The sequence below is a fragment of the Microcebus murinus genome, chromosome 9 (genome assembly GCF_040939455.1).
Source record: "Microcebus murinus isolate Inina chromosome 9, M.murinus_Inina_mat1.0, whole genome shotgun sequence".
Taxonomy (NCBI): Eukaryota; Metazoa; Chordata; class Mammalia; order Primates; family Cheirogaleidae; genus Microcebus; species Microcebus murinus.
In genome coordinates, this window is record NC_134112.1 from 91,805,271 (window position 1) to 91,821,777 (window position 16,507).

The window sequence follows — 16,507 nt, forward strand, 5'->3', positions numbered from 1 at the left end:
CAGCAATATAAACTGCATATGAACATGATTTTTCATCCATATGCTTGGCTATTGGTGTAAAAATGAGCATTAAATTAAATTTAATTGTTACATAGCTAAGCAGAAAAAATTTTCTTACCATTTGCAAGGTCATATCCTTCTCAAAATGTGCTTAGAGCTACAAAACCCAGAGTCTAGGAAAAAAGAAACCAATAGTGAGAGAACTAAGTTTTGGTCTTGTCTTCTCAATAGCTAAGTGACCTTTGACAAATCACCTCCCCTGTGTGAACCTTTACCTATTTGGGCCTTAGGTTCTTTATCTGTAAAATTATCTGGCAGGATATAATAGTTATTTATTGCTGTGCAAGATATTATCCCAAAACTTAATGGCTTAACATCCCGAATGTTATTTTCTCACTGTTTCTATAGTTGGAGGTCTGGCCTTGGTTTAGCTGGGTGCCTCTGGCTCTCAGTCTCTCAGTTTATGCTCAAGGTGTCTGCCGGGACTGTGGGATGATCCTTGTCAAGCTCACTTGTGTGATTGTTGGCAGAAATCATTTCCTTAGGTGTTGTTGGATTGAGAACCTCAGTTCCTTGCTGGCGACTACCAGAAAAGACTTCCCTCAGTTCCTTGCCATCTGGGCACTTCCACAATACAACTAGCAAGGACTCTAACAGAGACAATGACAGAGAACAAGCAAGACAGAATCACAATCTTTCTGATTGAATCTTGGAATTAACATTGCATTATTTTCTCCTGTTTCCATTAGTTGCAAGTCACTAGGTCCAGCCTGTGCTTAAGAGATTTGTTTATACATCTTTGTATTTAACCTCATTGCTTCTCTCAAATTAGTTGGTGTGAGAAAGGAATTATATTCATTTTAGTTTCCACTTGATTTAGCCATTAATGGTAGTCTAATGGCATCTTTCTTAAGAATTATAACCTATTTGGGAGTCAAGGAAAGATTATTTTCTGCCTCTGGAGCAATTGAGAGACTGTGTACATGTCACATACTTCACATATGTGTAATACACACATGTATGTGTGATACGTATATTTAAAAGTCAAAGCAAAATTGGTTTGATTTGAAAGCTTCTGAATAAAATTGATTCCAAAGTCTTTTTTTTTTAATTTTTAAAGTCAAAGCCAATGTAAGTGAAACTCCCTTTGTAGTTTTGTGTTATTGGTGATATAAGTATATTATGGTTTAGAATATTTAAATATATTTATTGTGATGAAAGCTATGGAATGAATCATGCTTCCTGCACCGTTACATAGGAAGGACACTGGCCAGGCAAATTGGTTGTAAGTCGAAGCTTTGTCATTGCCTGGGATATAGCACAATTTTTCTAAATGTCTTTTTTTTTTTCTTTGTAAAGTGAGGTTATTTTATTTTATTTTATTTTTTGAGACAGAGTCTCGCTTTGTTGTCCAGGCTAGATTGAGTGCTGTGGCGTCAGCCTAGCTCACAGCAACCTCAAACTCCTGGGCTCAAGCAATCCTTCTGCCTCAGCCTCCCGAGTAGCTGGGACTACAGGCATGCGCCACCATGCCTGGCTAATTTTTTATATATATATTAGTTGGCCAATTAATTTATTTCTATTTATAGTAGAGACGGGGTCTCGCTCTTGCTCAGGCTGGTTTTGAACTCCAGACCTTGAGCAATCCGCCCGCCTCGGCCTCCCAGAGAGCTAGGATTACAGGCGTGAGCCACCACGCCCAGCCTAAAGTGAGGTTATTAATGCCACAATCCACAAATTACCTGTTTTGTACCTTATAAATGATAGTGCTCTACAACTAAATGGAGTTACTTTGACTATGTTCTTGTTTCAGGCCACATGTGACCAGCGTGGCTGCTGCTGGAGACCTCAGGGAGCTGTAAGTGTACCCTGGTGCTACTACTCCAAGAATCGTGGCTACCAAATGGAGGGCGACGTTGTGAACACAAATGCGGGTAAGCCAGACTCTGCCACGAGGCAGGAGCTCCAGACCCTCCGGAGGTGGGCTTTGTGTTCCCCGGGCAGAGCTGTGGCAGCCTGCAGAGTACTGCTCTGGGGTGCCACACTACACATGTGACAGAAGGTGTATTGTGCACTGCTAGAATCTTTTTCTTTTAGAGATGAGGTCACTCTCTGCCTTGGGAGTTCAGAGACTGTGTTCTATTTCTGGCTGCACGTTTATGTGCCTTTCTAAACTTGTGCGAGCATCATAACCTTTTTGGTCCTCAATTTTATCACTTTTAAAGTGGGGGATTTAGAATCAGTAATCTCTGACTACTTCCAACTCATTTTATGTAATTATCATGCAATGGAAACAATTGCAATCTTGGACTGCACATCCCTTATTCTTCCTCCTACCCTAAAATGCAGAGCGTGATAATGAACATTCTGGGGGATAACAGAAAGTGACTTCTTTGGAGAGAATCAGTATAAAGTAAGAGGCTTTTTAGCATTTCAGATGCTCTTGGTCTGATGGGCTTTTCTCATAAGGTCTCAACTCTCACCTGGTTTACCATTTAATTAGGGAGATGGCATTAATGTCTATGATCACGTGTAATGTAATATGGAAATAACTGAGAAGGAATAATGTGTGTATACAAATTGGGGCTAAGAGTGTAAAGGGTATCTTATTAACACAGAATGACCCATAGGCTGGTGGAATGAGAGTAAGGCCTTTTGGGGAAGTTTTTCAATCAGATTTTGTGGAAGGGAGGCATAGATGTTTGGATAATGTGATGACAGCACCTAGCTTCAGGACCTGCCCTAGATAGTCTGTGTGTATGATGGGGTATCTCTCTCTCTTCCCTTCCTTTGAGAAATAAGGGCTTTTCATCAGCCCCTTGGAAGTGAAGCTTAATTTTTACCTGGCCATTATTTGTGAATTTACAGAGTTGGCTCTGACAACTTTTTTCCTCCTACGTGTTAGGATTCACAGCCCAGTTGAGAAGTCTGCCTTCTGCATCCCCGTTTGGAAATGATGTCAGCAATGTCCTTCTCACGGCAGAATATCAGACATCTAACCGTTTCCACTTTAAGGTTGTAGTTTGTTTATTTTTTTTTAAAAACTTTTAAGAGGCTCTTGTTCCCTACCTTATTACTGCAGTTGCTACAAAATAGAAAATTTTGCTAGTGGAGGTATTTTTCTCCACTTCCATTATTATTTATCACCTATATATTGAAGGTTTTTATAGCCTTGATTTAGTGTGATAATTTCCTAAATATATTAATATATTATGGAGTTTATTGGTGAGCTTTGGATTTAATTTATTTGCCTTAGATACCATGTGAAATATAGCAGCATGAGGGAAAAAAAGAATTGTCACAGCTTTGAATTTTCTAGGGCTAATCCATCTCTGCATCTAATGACTAACTTACGCTCAAATGTTAAACGTTTGAAGTTGGTAACATGATGGGTACATCTACCTTAGACAGAATGCCAGTGTGATCAGTGCCTGATTCCAGTACCACAAGCGTGGATACTGGGAAGCACTAATGTTGGTAGGGACACTTATATTTTTGAAAAATAGAAAAGTTTTTACTTTGTCTTTCTTTCTATTTAACTCCCTGTGCAGTTCACCGACCAAACCAAGGACAGGTATGAAGTGCCTCATGAACATGTGCAACCCTTCAGTGGAAATGCTGCTGCTTCTTTGTCCTACGAAGTTGAGGTCTCCAAACAGCCATTTAGCATCAAAGTGGCCAGAAGAAGCAACAATCGTGTTTTGTAAGTCTGGGAAACCTATCTGGGGATCGGGGTGGGAAAGTTATGGAAAATGGAGGTCTGTAAGCCTGGGGAAGGGTTCATTTCAACAATAATCCCGAAGGTTGTGAGCGCACTATTGGTGACCAGACTTTCTAGCTTCTAAAGTGTATACTTTTTAATGTCTTTCTTCCTTCCTTCTGTTCATGCAATCTTTTTTTCTCTTTATTTTTTTCCTTTCTTTTCTCCATCTATCTAACCACCTGCTCACCAGTAAATATTTACTGAATCTCTATTATAGTATAAATGTGATGTTCTGGTCATGTGATGGGGTGTCTGGGGGGTGGGCAAGTGTAAGAAGTGTACCATGTGGTACCTGTGGAACATTTCAAGGAGTCCTGATCTCTTACTGTCCATGGAAAAATGTCACAGGAGGGTAATGGGGACTGATTAAATAGGGACTATTGAGTCGTTGACATATAAACAATACTTTTCTAAGTAAGTATGTTCTCTCCATCCCACTTGCTCATCTATCCTTGTGTTTTCCACCTGTGTCAAGGTTTGACTCAAGCATCGGGCCCCTCCTGTTTGCCGATCAGTTCCTGCAGCTCTCCATCCGACTGCCTAGTGCTAACGTGTATGGCCTGGGAGAACACGTGCATCAGCAGTACCGGCATGATATGAATTGGAAGACCTGGCCCATATTTAACAGGGACACAACCCCCAATGGGGTAAGCTTTCAGGATGGGCCCCTTTCGTTGAATATCATAGCCTCATTGTTGAAGGTCACATCTAGTAGTATAATGTAATGTTTAAGAGTAAGATTCTAGGGTGAGAATGCCTGGGTTTGAGTTCTGGCTCTGCTACTTACCAGTTATGTGGTTCTGGGCAAGTTATTTACCTCTCTGTGTCTTCAGTTTCTCACTTATAAAATGGAGATAATATCTTATAGAATTATTATGAGGATTAAATGCACTGATACATGCAAAGTATGTAGGAAAATGTCTGTCACTTACAAAGTGCTCAATAAATGCAAATTACTTTATAATATCCCTTTAAACTAACCAGTTGTGGAGAAAATATTTTTAATACTTGCACTCTGAGCAATAGTTGATTATAATTCCATATTTTTAGGCTGACCTTTAAAAATCACTGACTTGCCAGGTTTTCCAGCAAAACAAGATAAAGTCCTAGCCAAAACAATGTATGAATCTTTTTTTCGTGTAAAATATTATTGGAGTAGTGAAAGAATAGACAGAATTTTATTGTTATGATTGTTTTCTTTTATATTTGCTTTTGTTTGTTTTGACTGCTAAAGCTTGAAGGAACGCTGGTTTCTGGACTTAGCAATACTCTATGGTTCAGGGGCTTTCCTGATTAAGCAGAACTAATGGATGAAAGGAGATTATAGTAATAATAATATGAAGCATCCATTTGATATATTATTCCTATTTAGCAAAATAACCCAGAAATAATAAGAACAATTTTCTCACTTAATAGACAAAACTGAGGCCAGAGAAGCCAAATTAATAGCCCAAGCTAAAATAATTTATAACAGAAAAGAATCTAATCCCAACTCTGTCTTAAAGCTCATGCTCTCTCCATATGCCTATCAGAAAAGCTGTTGCATCAGAACAGCTTATCTAGGAACAGCTGGTGATGATTGTTTAATTAAGGAGCCTCAGATGCTTGCTGCTCAAGGTGTGCAGCATGGGAACCACCTTGTGACAGAGGTGATACTTCAGTCCCTTCTTCCATCTATTGATTGAAATCTGCATTTAATTAAAATGCCCGTGTAATTGGTGGGAACACCACATTTTGAGAAACACTCTTCTAGAGCAATGATTCTTGAATATGACTACACATGGAATTATCTGAGGAAATTTTAAAAAAATAGCAATGTCTGCTTCCATCCCTAGGAATTCTGTTTTAATTGGTCTGGGATGCAGTCTGGGTTGGGAACTTTTTTTCTGGAGTCTAGAGGACTGGTCTGGACTAGAGCTTCATGTAGTTGTCTTGCAGATGAGGCTATGTTAGGTGAAGGCAGGTCTCTATGAGAAGGAAACTTTTTTGAATTATGGTTTCAAAATTCCCATCCTCCCACCTTCTGGTAAATATCACAACCTCAATATTCCTATTAGAAGAATGGTCATAGCTGACCCATCTTATAAGAAAACACTAGTTCAGTTAATACCAACCAAATACATACCTTATCTTTAAAAATTTATCTGTGTGTTTTATTGACTGTTAATTCCCTGCCAATTACAATAGGATGTGGACATGGAATATGTTTCTTAAAAAACATTCAACCAAATCAAGTGACATACCAGAGGTTGATTGCTGCTTATTGTAATGTAGGAGATATTGAAGGTGCCAGATAAAGATCTGTATTAATATAGGTTTAAGCAAACAAATTTATAAATTTTGTAAATCTAGAATTGCTTCACTCCAGTATTTCTAAGTTCCTTCTTAAAAAGGGAAATGTTTCAGAAATATTTTAATCTAGCAAATTTCATAATATGACTTAGATAAAATATGAAATTATTATATAAGGGGGAAAAGAAAAGTAAAAATTTATGTTTTAATTAAAAATTTGATTTATTAGAGCAGAGGTAGAAAATTGTTGAGGTATAAAGCTGGCTTTACTTTTTATTTTATTAATATTTCCTATGGAAAATGTTAGCCATTTAAACTGTTCATTTATAAAAATTGGGAACATTCCTTTTATCCCACTGATTCATATAAAATCAATGGCAATGTTTTACAGATTATATAAAATTTATGCCACTTTTGGGAAATAAGGGATAAATTCAATAACTAAATCATATTAAACTTTATGCTTTTACAAGTTTAATTAGTAGTATAGGAAAATTAGGTTTTTAAAAATTACCTTATATTTTTAACAAGAGCACTTTAAGACTATTGGTACTTCAGGGAGCTGGATTTTGTGGGAAGGGGATAAATTTTTACTTTGTAGTTTTTAAAATAAGCATGTCTTTCTACTTTATCTTAAAAACAAGGCCTTATTCTATGCATGTTATAAAAAATTTTTTTGGTAAATCCTTCCAAGGAGAATCTTCATTTCTCTTTTATTGCAGCAGGATTCTTGGATTTATGAAAAAAAATCTCATTGTAACCATTTCTATATGTACATTTGAAAATCTCCTTTAGAGACTCAGAACTTCTAAATTATTGATTTATTTTTTACATAAGGCCACTCAAGGGTGATTAAAAATACATCTTTCCTACATTGCTGTTTGCAAAACATGCGATATTATGAATATTAGATTGCATCTCAGTGTTAAACTTTCACTGATAGATGTGTGAATCATGAAAATTATGTAAATACGGAAGTGAATTATGGACATTAAATGGTCATGCCATTTGGATAATGATATCAGGCAGCTTTTATGTAGTAACTAATGGCAAACATTCATGGCTAGTGATATATAAAATAAAATTTTATTTGTAATGAAATGTCTTAGAAGGGAGGGTATAACAAAGAACTAGCAATTTGTATGACAGTGAGTCTCAAATAATATCTTTTAATTTGATTTCAGTATTTCCTGTTTTGGTTTATTAGCATCTTAGAAGAGCATAATGGCCTTATGTAATAAAGTCTAATTATGCTGGACTGTTTTGAAGTGGTTTCACTGACAGGTAGTTGTGGATGTTGGAAATGAGAGCTGAATAATCTGCCTGAAATGGCAGTATATAATTGCCACTTTGGCAAAACTCAATTCTAACTTGTCATTCTTAGTAGAACAAACTTTATTTTTCTAGCCTAGTAATGATCTAGAAGCAGAGGAATCCCAGTACCTTTAAGATTTATGTGGTTTTCCTGTAAAAAGCTTCTACTTCCTGAAAACAGAATTTGTGGGAAGAACATCTGTTCGTTATTTGTACATAAACTCTTCCTAATGGGTACAAAGTCACAATTAGGAATAAATTGTGGTGTTCTATTGCACAGTAGGGTTACTATAGCTAACAATAATGTATTAAATGTTTCAAAATAGCTAAAGGAGAGGATTTTGAATGTTCTTACTACAAAGAAATGATAAATGTTTGAATTGATGTTAAGCACCTCCATTTGATCATTTCACAGTGTATACATGTATCAAAACATCACACTGTACCCCATAAATATGTGCAATTATTATGGGTCAATTAAAGAATTTAAAAAATTTCTGAAGTAAAAAATCAAATATCTCAAACTGTGTTAAAAAAAAAAAAAAAGAAGAATTCCCTGTCAATTACCCACATGATAAGACGGATTTCCTAAGCCAATTTAGCAATATGGTTTTTAGATGACTTGGTTGTAAATTTTGGTTTTTAATTATCTTCCTGCAGGACGGAACTAACTTGTATGGCACGCAGACATTCTTCCTGTGCCTTGAAGATGCTAGTGGATTGTCCTTTGGGGTGTTTCTGATGAACAGCAATGCCATGGGTAAAAGACTAAAGAAATATTCAGGAAAAAACAAGCACAAGAGTGATTTTCAGTCTTTTTCTTAGAGCCCTGGGATAAAAGGCATGGATCCCTTTAAGAATGACTGAACCATAGCTTAGAGAGGGACTTATATATTCTCTAATTGTTCCACCCCTACTTCATTACCTGTTGTTCCATGGAAGGTAGGGGTAGGGGATTTTCTCCTAGCTTATGATTTTCCTGAATCTGGTGGCCTCAGTTGGAATATTTTCTATTATAAGGTTAGGATAGCTAGCCCTTCCCTATAATCTACTCTGAGACAGTTTCCGACACTTTGTTTTCTCCCTCCTTAGCCTTTTATTCAGTAGATCCAGGGACAATGAATTGTCATGGGGAAAAGGAGATGTATCAGATTCTTCCAGGATTGATGGTGGGCATAGGACACTGATCCCTGGATTACATAAGTGCCACTCTAAGTATGGTCCATGAATGGTTCACAAACTGTTTCAGGTCTATAGAAAGATAAGTATAGAACTGAGAAGTAAGCATTGCTCTAGCATCTACATGTATGCATGAACCTTTTTCTAGTAACTCATTGTCATGCTATTTTATAAAAGTATCAGTTAATTAATTGGAAATTTAAAAAATAAAGATCTGATTCTTCACCACCAGATGTTTGAGAAGCACTCTACGTGATCTAAGATGATTCTAGGATATCTAATTCTCAGATACCTAGTAAAATCTTAGATGTTTCTAAGGTATTTAAGATATCTAATATCTTAAAGCTAAGACAAGCACTGTACAGTTTCAGTTAGGTGAAAGGAACCAGAAAACAAACCAAGTCAGATTAATGGGAAAGGCCACAGGTTCTAGACACTCTGTGTGATTTGTTCCTATGACCAGAGAGTACATTTCAGTAGCTCTTGAGGCTTTTTAACCCTAGATGCAAGCCACGATGATAAAGCAATTCTGAGGATGGTGATTGGAGCTTAGAGGGATTTTGAATTTATGATATAATCTCTGACATTTTTTTAGTTTGGCTTTTGCTTGATGTGAGAATCACTGAGGGTGGCACCTCATTGTGTCTAGTTGAGTTATATTCTCACAGAATAATAATGGGGTGTGGGGCAGGAACAGCATGTTCTGTGGTTGTGAATGTCAGGGAGGAAAAATTTTTCCTCTAACCTCTTACTAATAGGTTTAATTCTTGGGGACCTGCAAATTAAACTGACAAAAAGATTAGCAAGTGAAAGAGATTGTTTACACATACAATGCTCATATACACAGGCGTGTTCAGTGATGAGTAACTCAAAGGGGTGGTTAGAACTTGGCTTATATGCCATCTTCATAGGTAAAAGGAAAGGGGAGAAAGATACTTTTGGAGGAACAATTGACTTTTTGGAAAAATAAATTGATCCCTAGGAGAACAGATAGTAAATTTGATAGTCCTGTGACAATGTCTATCTGCAAATTAGGCTTATCTTCTCAGATTAGAGGTGCTTCTGGGTAAGGATTTATGGCAATTGAGGGGTTTTTTTTTTATGTTATTTTTTAAGCCTCTTGAATCGAGGCTCTACATTTAGGCAGATCAGAGATTTCAGTAACTTAAATGCCTTCAGCCCCAAATAATTTTTATGCCACAGTGGCTGATTCTGGACCTCTTCATGAACCTGGCTGCTTTTCCTCAGAGCCTGGGTCCTGGCACAAGGAGCTAAGACACTCCAGTCTCTGTTGTTAAAATCTGTCCTGGAACAAATACTTTGGCTCCCCTGTGCCACAAGGGTGGACTTTGATCATCAGAGTTTGTCTCTTTATACAAAATGTAAGGCATTAGGCTCACATTATTAATGTTCAGATGGTTAGTAACCCTCTTGTATAAACTTTTATAAATCCTGTATAAATAAATAAATCTTCCATAAATCCTGTATAAATAAATCTTGTATAAATCCTCTTGTATAAACTACATGTATAAACTAACTGTATAAACTAGTTACTCTCTAGAATAAGTTCTAAGTTCTAATTTTTATTTTCTTCATTTTTAATCTTTTAAGAGGTGGCCCTCCAGCCTGCCCCAGCCATCACGTACCGTACCATTGGGGGCATTCTTGATTTCTATGTGTTCCTGGGAAACACTCCAGAGCAAGTTGTTCAAGAATATCTAGAGGTAAACTTACAGTATTATGATTATGGCTCAGGAAATCCTAAATAGCAAGTATTTAAGAAAAGTAAATTTAATATGCAAGTGTGACCCACAAAAATCTGCTGTGACAAATTTGAGACATTAAAGAACAGATTTCATGTATGCGATAGCAACTTGCTTTATAGCATCTTGATGTTATATAAAGGTGAGAGATTACAGAGACACCTAGACATGGCTCTACCCTCAATAATTTATAAAGGGGCTGGAAAAATGGATGAACATTCTAAGATTGATGGATCAACATGTTGGAAAATGGAGCATGTTTTGTACTCCCAAACCAATGCTTAGAACTTTAACTTGACATATTTCCTTCAGCTCATTGGGCGGCCAGCCCTACCCTCATACTGGGCCCTGGGCTTTCATCTCAGCCGTTACGAGTATGGAACCCTAGACAACATGAGGGAAGTCGTGGAGAGAAACCGTGCAGCCCAACTCCCTTATGTAAGTAAGCAAGGCTTCAAAAGTTCTCCAAAATAAAGAAATTCTCCTGAGCTATAAGAACAACTGTTTATATTTTCTCTCCCTGATTTTTAAAAAATTTTGCAATGAAATGATTTTTGCATATTCAGAGTACTAGACTTTCTATGTTGGACCAACAATTTTTTTCAAGGAATCCTGCTTTTTAGCAGGAAATAGTACTTGGAGACATGATTAAGGATTAGGAGGCACTCTGTTTTTGTCTCTATTTTTCTTATCACATATTTTATTAGTAAAGTTTCGGGGGCTTATTATACTGACTGAATTTTACATAATGTATTTTTATTTGAGTTCTCAAGGCATTTCTCTCTTTAGCTTGGATTGTAATATTTTAATGCTCCTCAGTATAGATTTTTTCACTTTTTACATTTTATGGGTTTAACTCAAAAGCATCATGCCAGGGACTGACCATAAAAATAATATCATATTTTTAGAAATTTTTCTAAGATTCTGGTATAAACTTGAGTCTTAGGTTTAGTGTCAGGTAATAAATGATGCAGATCCATGATCTCCCTTTCCCGCTCTACTTTGATGTTTTAAGGGGGAATTGAGGGAGCAGAGTGATGCTAGACCTCAAGGATTTAGGCCAAAAGCATTATACTACTTGTGTACAACCTTGAGCCATCTAGGTTAGCATCCTTTTTTCATAGATCTGAGGCATTTAGGGGTAATAACTTGATCAACACCACATAGCTAGTTAGTGGCAGAACTGATACTATGTGACTAAATGGATTTAAAAAATTATGTAAGTTTAGGTCCATGTGTTTTTGCATTGGTATTTTGATTGCTATTGAATTGGCAATAAACGGAGTTTGCCTTTCTGTATGGTGTGGTCATTTTACAATTGAAGCAAAGCTTCAGTAGATACTTTGGAATTTGGGGGAAAGAAAGTCCATAAATATGAGTGTAAAAGAAAGTAGTTAACAGAATTAAGATTCAAAAAGCCTAGGAACACTGAGGAGATGGTGGAAGAAGACAGAGTGGATGAAGTTCATGCTTATTCTCCAGCACTCAGCAGAGTCATTCCTATGGGGGTGAGTGTGTTGGGGAAGGTAACATGAGAATTGGTGGAGGCAGGATTGAGGTAAAGGATAAGAAGTACAACCTCTGTGATAATGATACCACCCGGCGAACTCTTGTGGCAGACACTATGCTAGACACCTTCTTTAGTTATCTCAACAACCTTCGTTTAATATTAGAGCCCCATTTAAGATTAGAAACCTCATTTAATACTAGAAAACCAGAGGAAATGGTTTTCAAACCCAGATTTCTAACATCATAGTGGATGTCTCTTTTTTATGTCATTCTCCTTACACATAGATAGGCATGAATTATTAACTGAGTTCAGTATAGGTGTTGAATTCTGCCAAGTTTAAGTGGACAGAAGAATAAAGCACACACATGCAATAAAATATTTTTGCACTCTGCATGGCTAAGTTTGAATGTGCCTATTATATTGAGTGCTCTAGTGGGGGACAGAGTTTCATAAGAGATGCAAATGGAAAGCCGAAAAGTATCTGGCATAATCTTCTTCTCTCCCTCATTGCATTTCCTTTCAGGCAGACACTTAAGTCTTAGAGCAAGAGTAAATATCATTCTGGGCTCCACTATTTTCATACAGGAAAATTAGGAAAAAATAAACACCAAAGCCTTGAAGTAGAAGAGAAGTAACAAAATGAAGTGTGGGATAGTAAAATGAGGGAGAAGTGGGCAGGGGCTGTCTTTCCTCCTTTTATCTTGTAGATAGGCTGACATTTAGGTAATTTCATAGGTGGCTATGTCTTTGATAATCTTAGTGATTTGTCATAATTGTTATTGTTTGTTTGATTGGTTTTCAATGCCAGAGTGCCAGGCAGCAAGGTAGCATGATGCAGTTAACTTGTTTACAGGGATTGGGCTAGAACTTAGGGAAACAGTGGATCATTGGTTTCTGAAATCATCAGTGGAAAAGAAATACTCAGGTGCCAGGGACTGATTAATAACTCTATGTACAGCCTAGCACATAGCTGTTTTTTTATTTTTTTAAAAAATAACAGTGAAAATTTGACTGATTCATTTTAACATGGAAATTTCTGGACTGTAAGTCGGGGCCTTTGTGAATTCTTTCAGGATGTTCAGCATGCTGATATTGATTATATGGATGAGAGAAAGGACTTCACTTATGATCCAGTGGATTTCAGAGGCTTCCCTGAGTTTGTTAAGGAGTTACATGATAACGGACAGAAGTTTGTCATCATTGTGGTATGTGCTGCCCTCTTTCCCCCCAAGTCAGGTATTTGCCCTTATTTATCATAACACCCACCTTCCCTGTTTTCGTCCCCCAGTTTCCAGTCTCCTTGCAGTGCTTCTAGCTTAAAGTTAATTTCTTCATTGTATTTTTCCCTTTTTAGGATCCAGCCATCTCCAACAACTCTTCCCCAAGTAATCCCTACGGCCCCTACGACAGGGGCTCAGATATGAAGATATGGGTGAATAGTTCAGATGGAGTGACTCCTCTTGTTGGGGAGGTAATGTAACAGGGAAGCTGGGGGCCAGTGGAGGGGCTGTGGAGTGGGGTGTGTGTGTGTGTATGTGTGTGTGTGTGTGTGTGTGTAATTGTTTTGTTGTACATTTTCAAATGCTTTAAATATGCTGGGGACAAATTTTTCTCTGCCATTTTATGCCCCCAAACCTCCCACCCATCTGAGCTCTCAGATTCCTTTCATAGCCAAGGGCCTTTAGTCAGTGGCTCACACACAGAGCATCCACTTCCTCACCTCCCGTCCACTCCTCAGCTGACTGCTGTCTCCTTTCTCCTCCCATCACTTCACTGACACTGCTGTGGCGCCAGCTGCTTCCCCATTGCTAAACCCGGTGGAACTGTTTCATGCCTCTTCCTACTCAATTTCTCTGCCGTATTTGACAAGCTTGACCACCTCTTTGTGGTCAAACCTTCACTCTTTGTTTTACATGAGGACATCTTCTGCTGGTTCACTTCTAATACTTCTCTGATGACCGTTTCAGAGTATAGTGGCTTTGGGAAATTGGGTAGGAAAGGCAGAGATAAAAGTAAATGATGTTAGAGTCCATGCTCATAATGGACTAGTTGAAATTCCATAGTACTTGTCCCCATTTACTGTGCCAAGAATTGAGAGTAGAGAGGGTGATAAGGAAGGTGATTCAGAGCTGAAGACTAGCGAGCTGTCTAGCCTTTATCCATGGATTTATTCATTATGGACTTAACTGTTTATTTTTAAATAAATTTTTCCTCAACTAGCTATTTGATTCCCCCTGACACTTATAAGTACTCTGAGTGCTTTACTTTCCTCACTAAAAAGGACATGTTCCTGGGAACCTCGGTGGCTATGACCATATTAGGAATTTCTTTACAAAGTGCATTATTTTATTTTATACTCATTTAATTTACTCTTATCAGTGTTTTTCTTTGTATCCCACAGGTCTGGCCTGGAAGAACTGTGTTTCCTGATTACACCAATCCCAACTGTGCTGTTTGGTGGGCAAAGGAATTTGAGCTTTTCTACAATCAAGTGGAGTTTGATGGAATCTGGATAGTGAGTTCTTTACATCTTGGTTATTAGATGACAAATATTTAGATTGTATATATTTATATCTATATCTGTATCTCTAGCTTTGTGCTTAGGAAGAAGAGGAGGAAGAGAAAGCAAGTATGGCAATCATTCTTGGTATTCCCTATCTTGCTGTTCAAATAATCTTACCAAGACATATAGCTTAGAATCAAAATCAGAATGTTAGAGCTGGAAGGAAACTCACAATTTTTTTCCTGAGTCCAGTTCTCCTTTTACAAATGAATGAGCTGAAGTCAAAGTTGTCATATACTCCTTACATTGTCACAAAGTACAAAAATTGTTCAATTGCCAATTCAAGCCCTTTTCATTTGAACATATTGAACAAAGTAATGAGAGCCAGAGTATCCAGGTGCATGAAAAAACTGTGGTTGCGGTAAGAATAAATGTCTCATGTGATGTCAAATGAAAAAAAAACCAACTGATGTTTAGCAAAATTTATGGAACTCTAGAGTTGAACATCTTTCTATTTGTAAAAAAGGGTAGAAAATTTAAACAATACAAAGAGTTAAAAAGATGAGAGCAAAAATCCTCTAAAATGGTAGCAACCAAAGCCATCTAGTATCAATATTTTGGTTTGTGTGTTTCCAAACCTTTCATTTTCATAGTTGTTGGCATGTGCACTCTCTCTCTTCTCTCTCTCCCCCAATATGTATATGTGTGTATCTATATATACATATATAGATACACACACACATATATATGTATGTATATGGTCATTGTTATGTATTGGGTATAATGTACATTATTTGGCTGATGGGTACATTAAAAGCCTCAACGTCACCACTATACAATTTATCCATGTAACAAAAAACCATTTGTACTCCCTAACTTCATTGAAATAAATTTTTTTTAAAAAAGATTAAGTTAAAAAAAAGAAATGTATAAATTGATATATATGGCATAATATAAATTGAAATTTTCACCTAGTATGCTTGGAAATTGTTCATTTCTAGTGATTATAGACATATATAATTTTGCAGGGATTTTAAGAACCTTTGCCATGAAGCCTTCAATGAGTAGACAAGACAGGAACATCTATTTCATTCCATATACATGGAATGTACCCCCTTTAAAAAAGAAATATCTGGGATAATTTCTCTGATTCCTCAAAAAAAAAAAAAAAGATACCAACAGTACATGGAAACATGCTACTTTCTTAACAGTTTTTGCTCTTTGCCTTGTAGGATATGAATGAAGTCTCCAACTTTGTTGATGGTTCAGTCTCAGGGTGTTCCACAAACAACTTAAATTATCCCCCATTCACTCCTGGTAAGTTTGATGATCAGCCTGATTTAAATGGCAATGCATATATGATATTTTAAATTCATAAGGATAGATCTGAATAACCTGGCAAGAGGTTTGTACATAAGTGTGCACAGGAAAAGGAAAATGTGGGTGATATATACAGAAAACTAGGAAAGAAAATCAAAATACCCTATGCTTTCCTAAAATAGGCATAAATTCAAAGGAGCAATCTAGTCTTTTACCTATAGTCCTAGCTATTAATATTTCTAGGGGAAGGTCCAGAGAGGACATGGTATAGAAGCTAAAGGCTAGTGATTAGTTTGTGTCACTCTCAGGTGTGTACCTTCTCCACCCTACCCTCCAGCCAGGGCTTACCTGAGATAGACCAGATAACCAGGCTTAGTCTTTAGGTGAAGGTTAATCTGGTGATATACACAGAGTGAAGAACAAGCATGAACCATAGGGTAAAAAGAAGCCAGAACTCATGCCTGGGAGGTCAAGGTCAAAGTCAGAGAATGTGGTGATCCTGATCTTTGATTGAACTTTAGACAACATTATCTTTCAGGTGTGGCCTTGGAATCACAGCATTGGTTATAGTTTGAAGGAAGCTAGAGGCTCAAGGAAATTGTGTCTTTTTTTTTTTTGAGACAGAGTCTCGCTTTGTTGCCTAGGCTAGAGTGAGTGCCGTGGCGTCAGCCTAGCTCACAGCAACCTCAATCTCCTGGGCTCAAGCAATCCTTCTGCCTCAGCCTCCCGAGTAGCTGGGACTACAGGCATGTGCCACCATGCCTGGCTAATTTTTTCTATATATATTAGTTGGCCAATTAATTTCTTTCTATTTATAGTAGAGACGGGGTCTCGCTCTTACTCAGGTTGGTTTCAAGCTCCTG

General features: G+C 37.3%; 1 protein-coding gene across 3 annotated transcripts in view; it reads left to right on the forward strand.

Annotated features, from left to right (window-relative positions):
* MGAM (maltase-glucoamylase) overlaps window positions 1-16,507 on the forward strand; it is an 89,578-nt gene that overhangs the window by 30,738 nt on the left and 42,333 nt on the right. For 2 of the 3 annotated variants that reach the window (XM_076006670.1, XM_012768041.3), the window contains exons 4-14: window positions 1,814-1,934; window positions 2,906-3,015; window positions 3,552-3,703; window positions 4,239-4,410; window positions 8,030-8,129; window positions 10,160-10,272; window positions 10,624-10,749; window positions 12,895-13,026; window positions 13,176-13,292; window positions 14,223-14,336; window positions 15,557-15,641. In XM_076006670.1, coding sequence (XP_075862785.1) covers window positions 1,814-1,934; window positions 2,906-3,015; window positions 3,552-3,703; window positions 4,239-4,410; window positions 8,030-8,129; window positions 10,160-10,272; window positions 10,624-10,749; window positions 12,895-13,026; window positions 13,176-13,292; window positions 14,223-14,336; window positions 15,557-15,641 — 1,342 coding nt within the window. Of the gene's footprint in view, window positions 1-1,813; window positions 1,935-2,905; window positions 3,016-3,551; window positions 3,704-4,238; window positions 4,411-8,029; window positions 8,130-10,159; window positions 10,273-10,623; window positions 10,750-12,894; window positions 13,027-13,175; window positions 13,293-14,222; window positions 14,337-15,556; window positions 15,642-16,507 lie in introns of those variants that run through there. The other variant, XM_076006671.1, reaches the window with a different exon arrangement.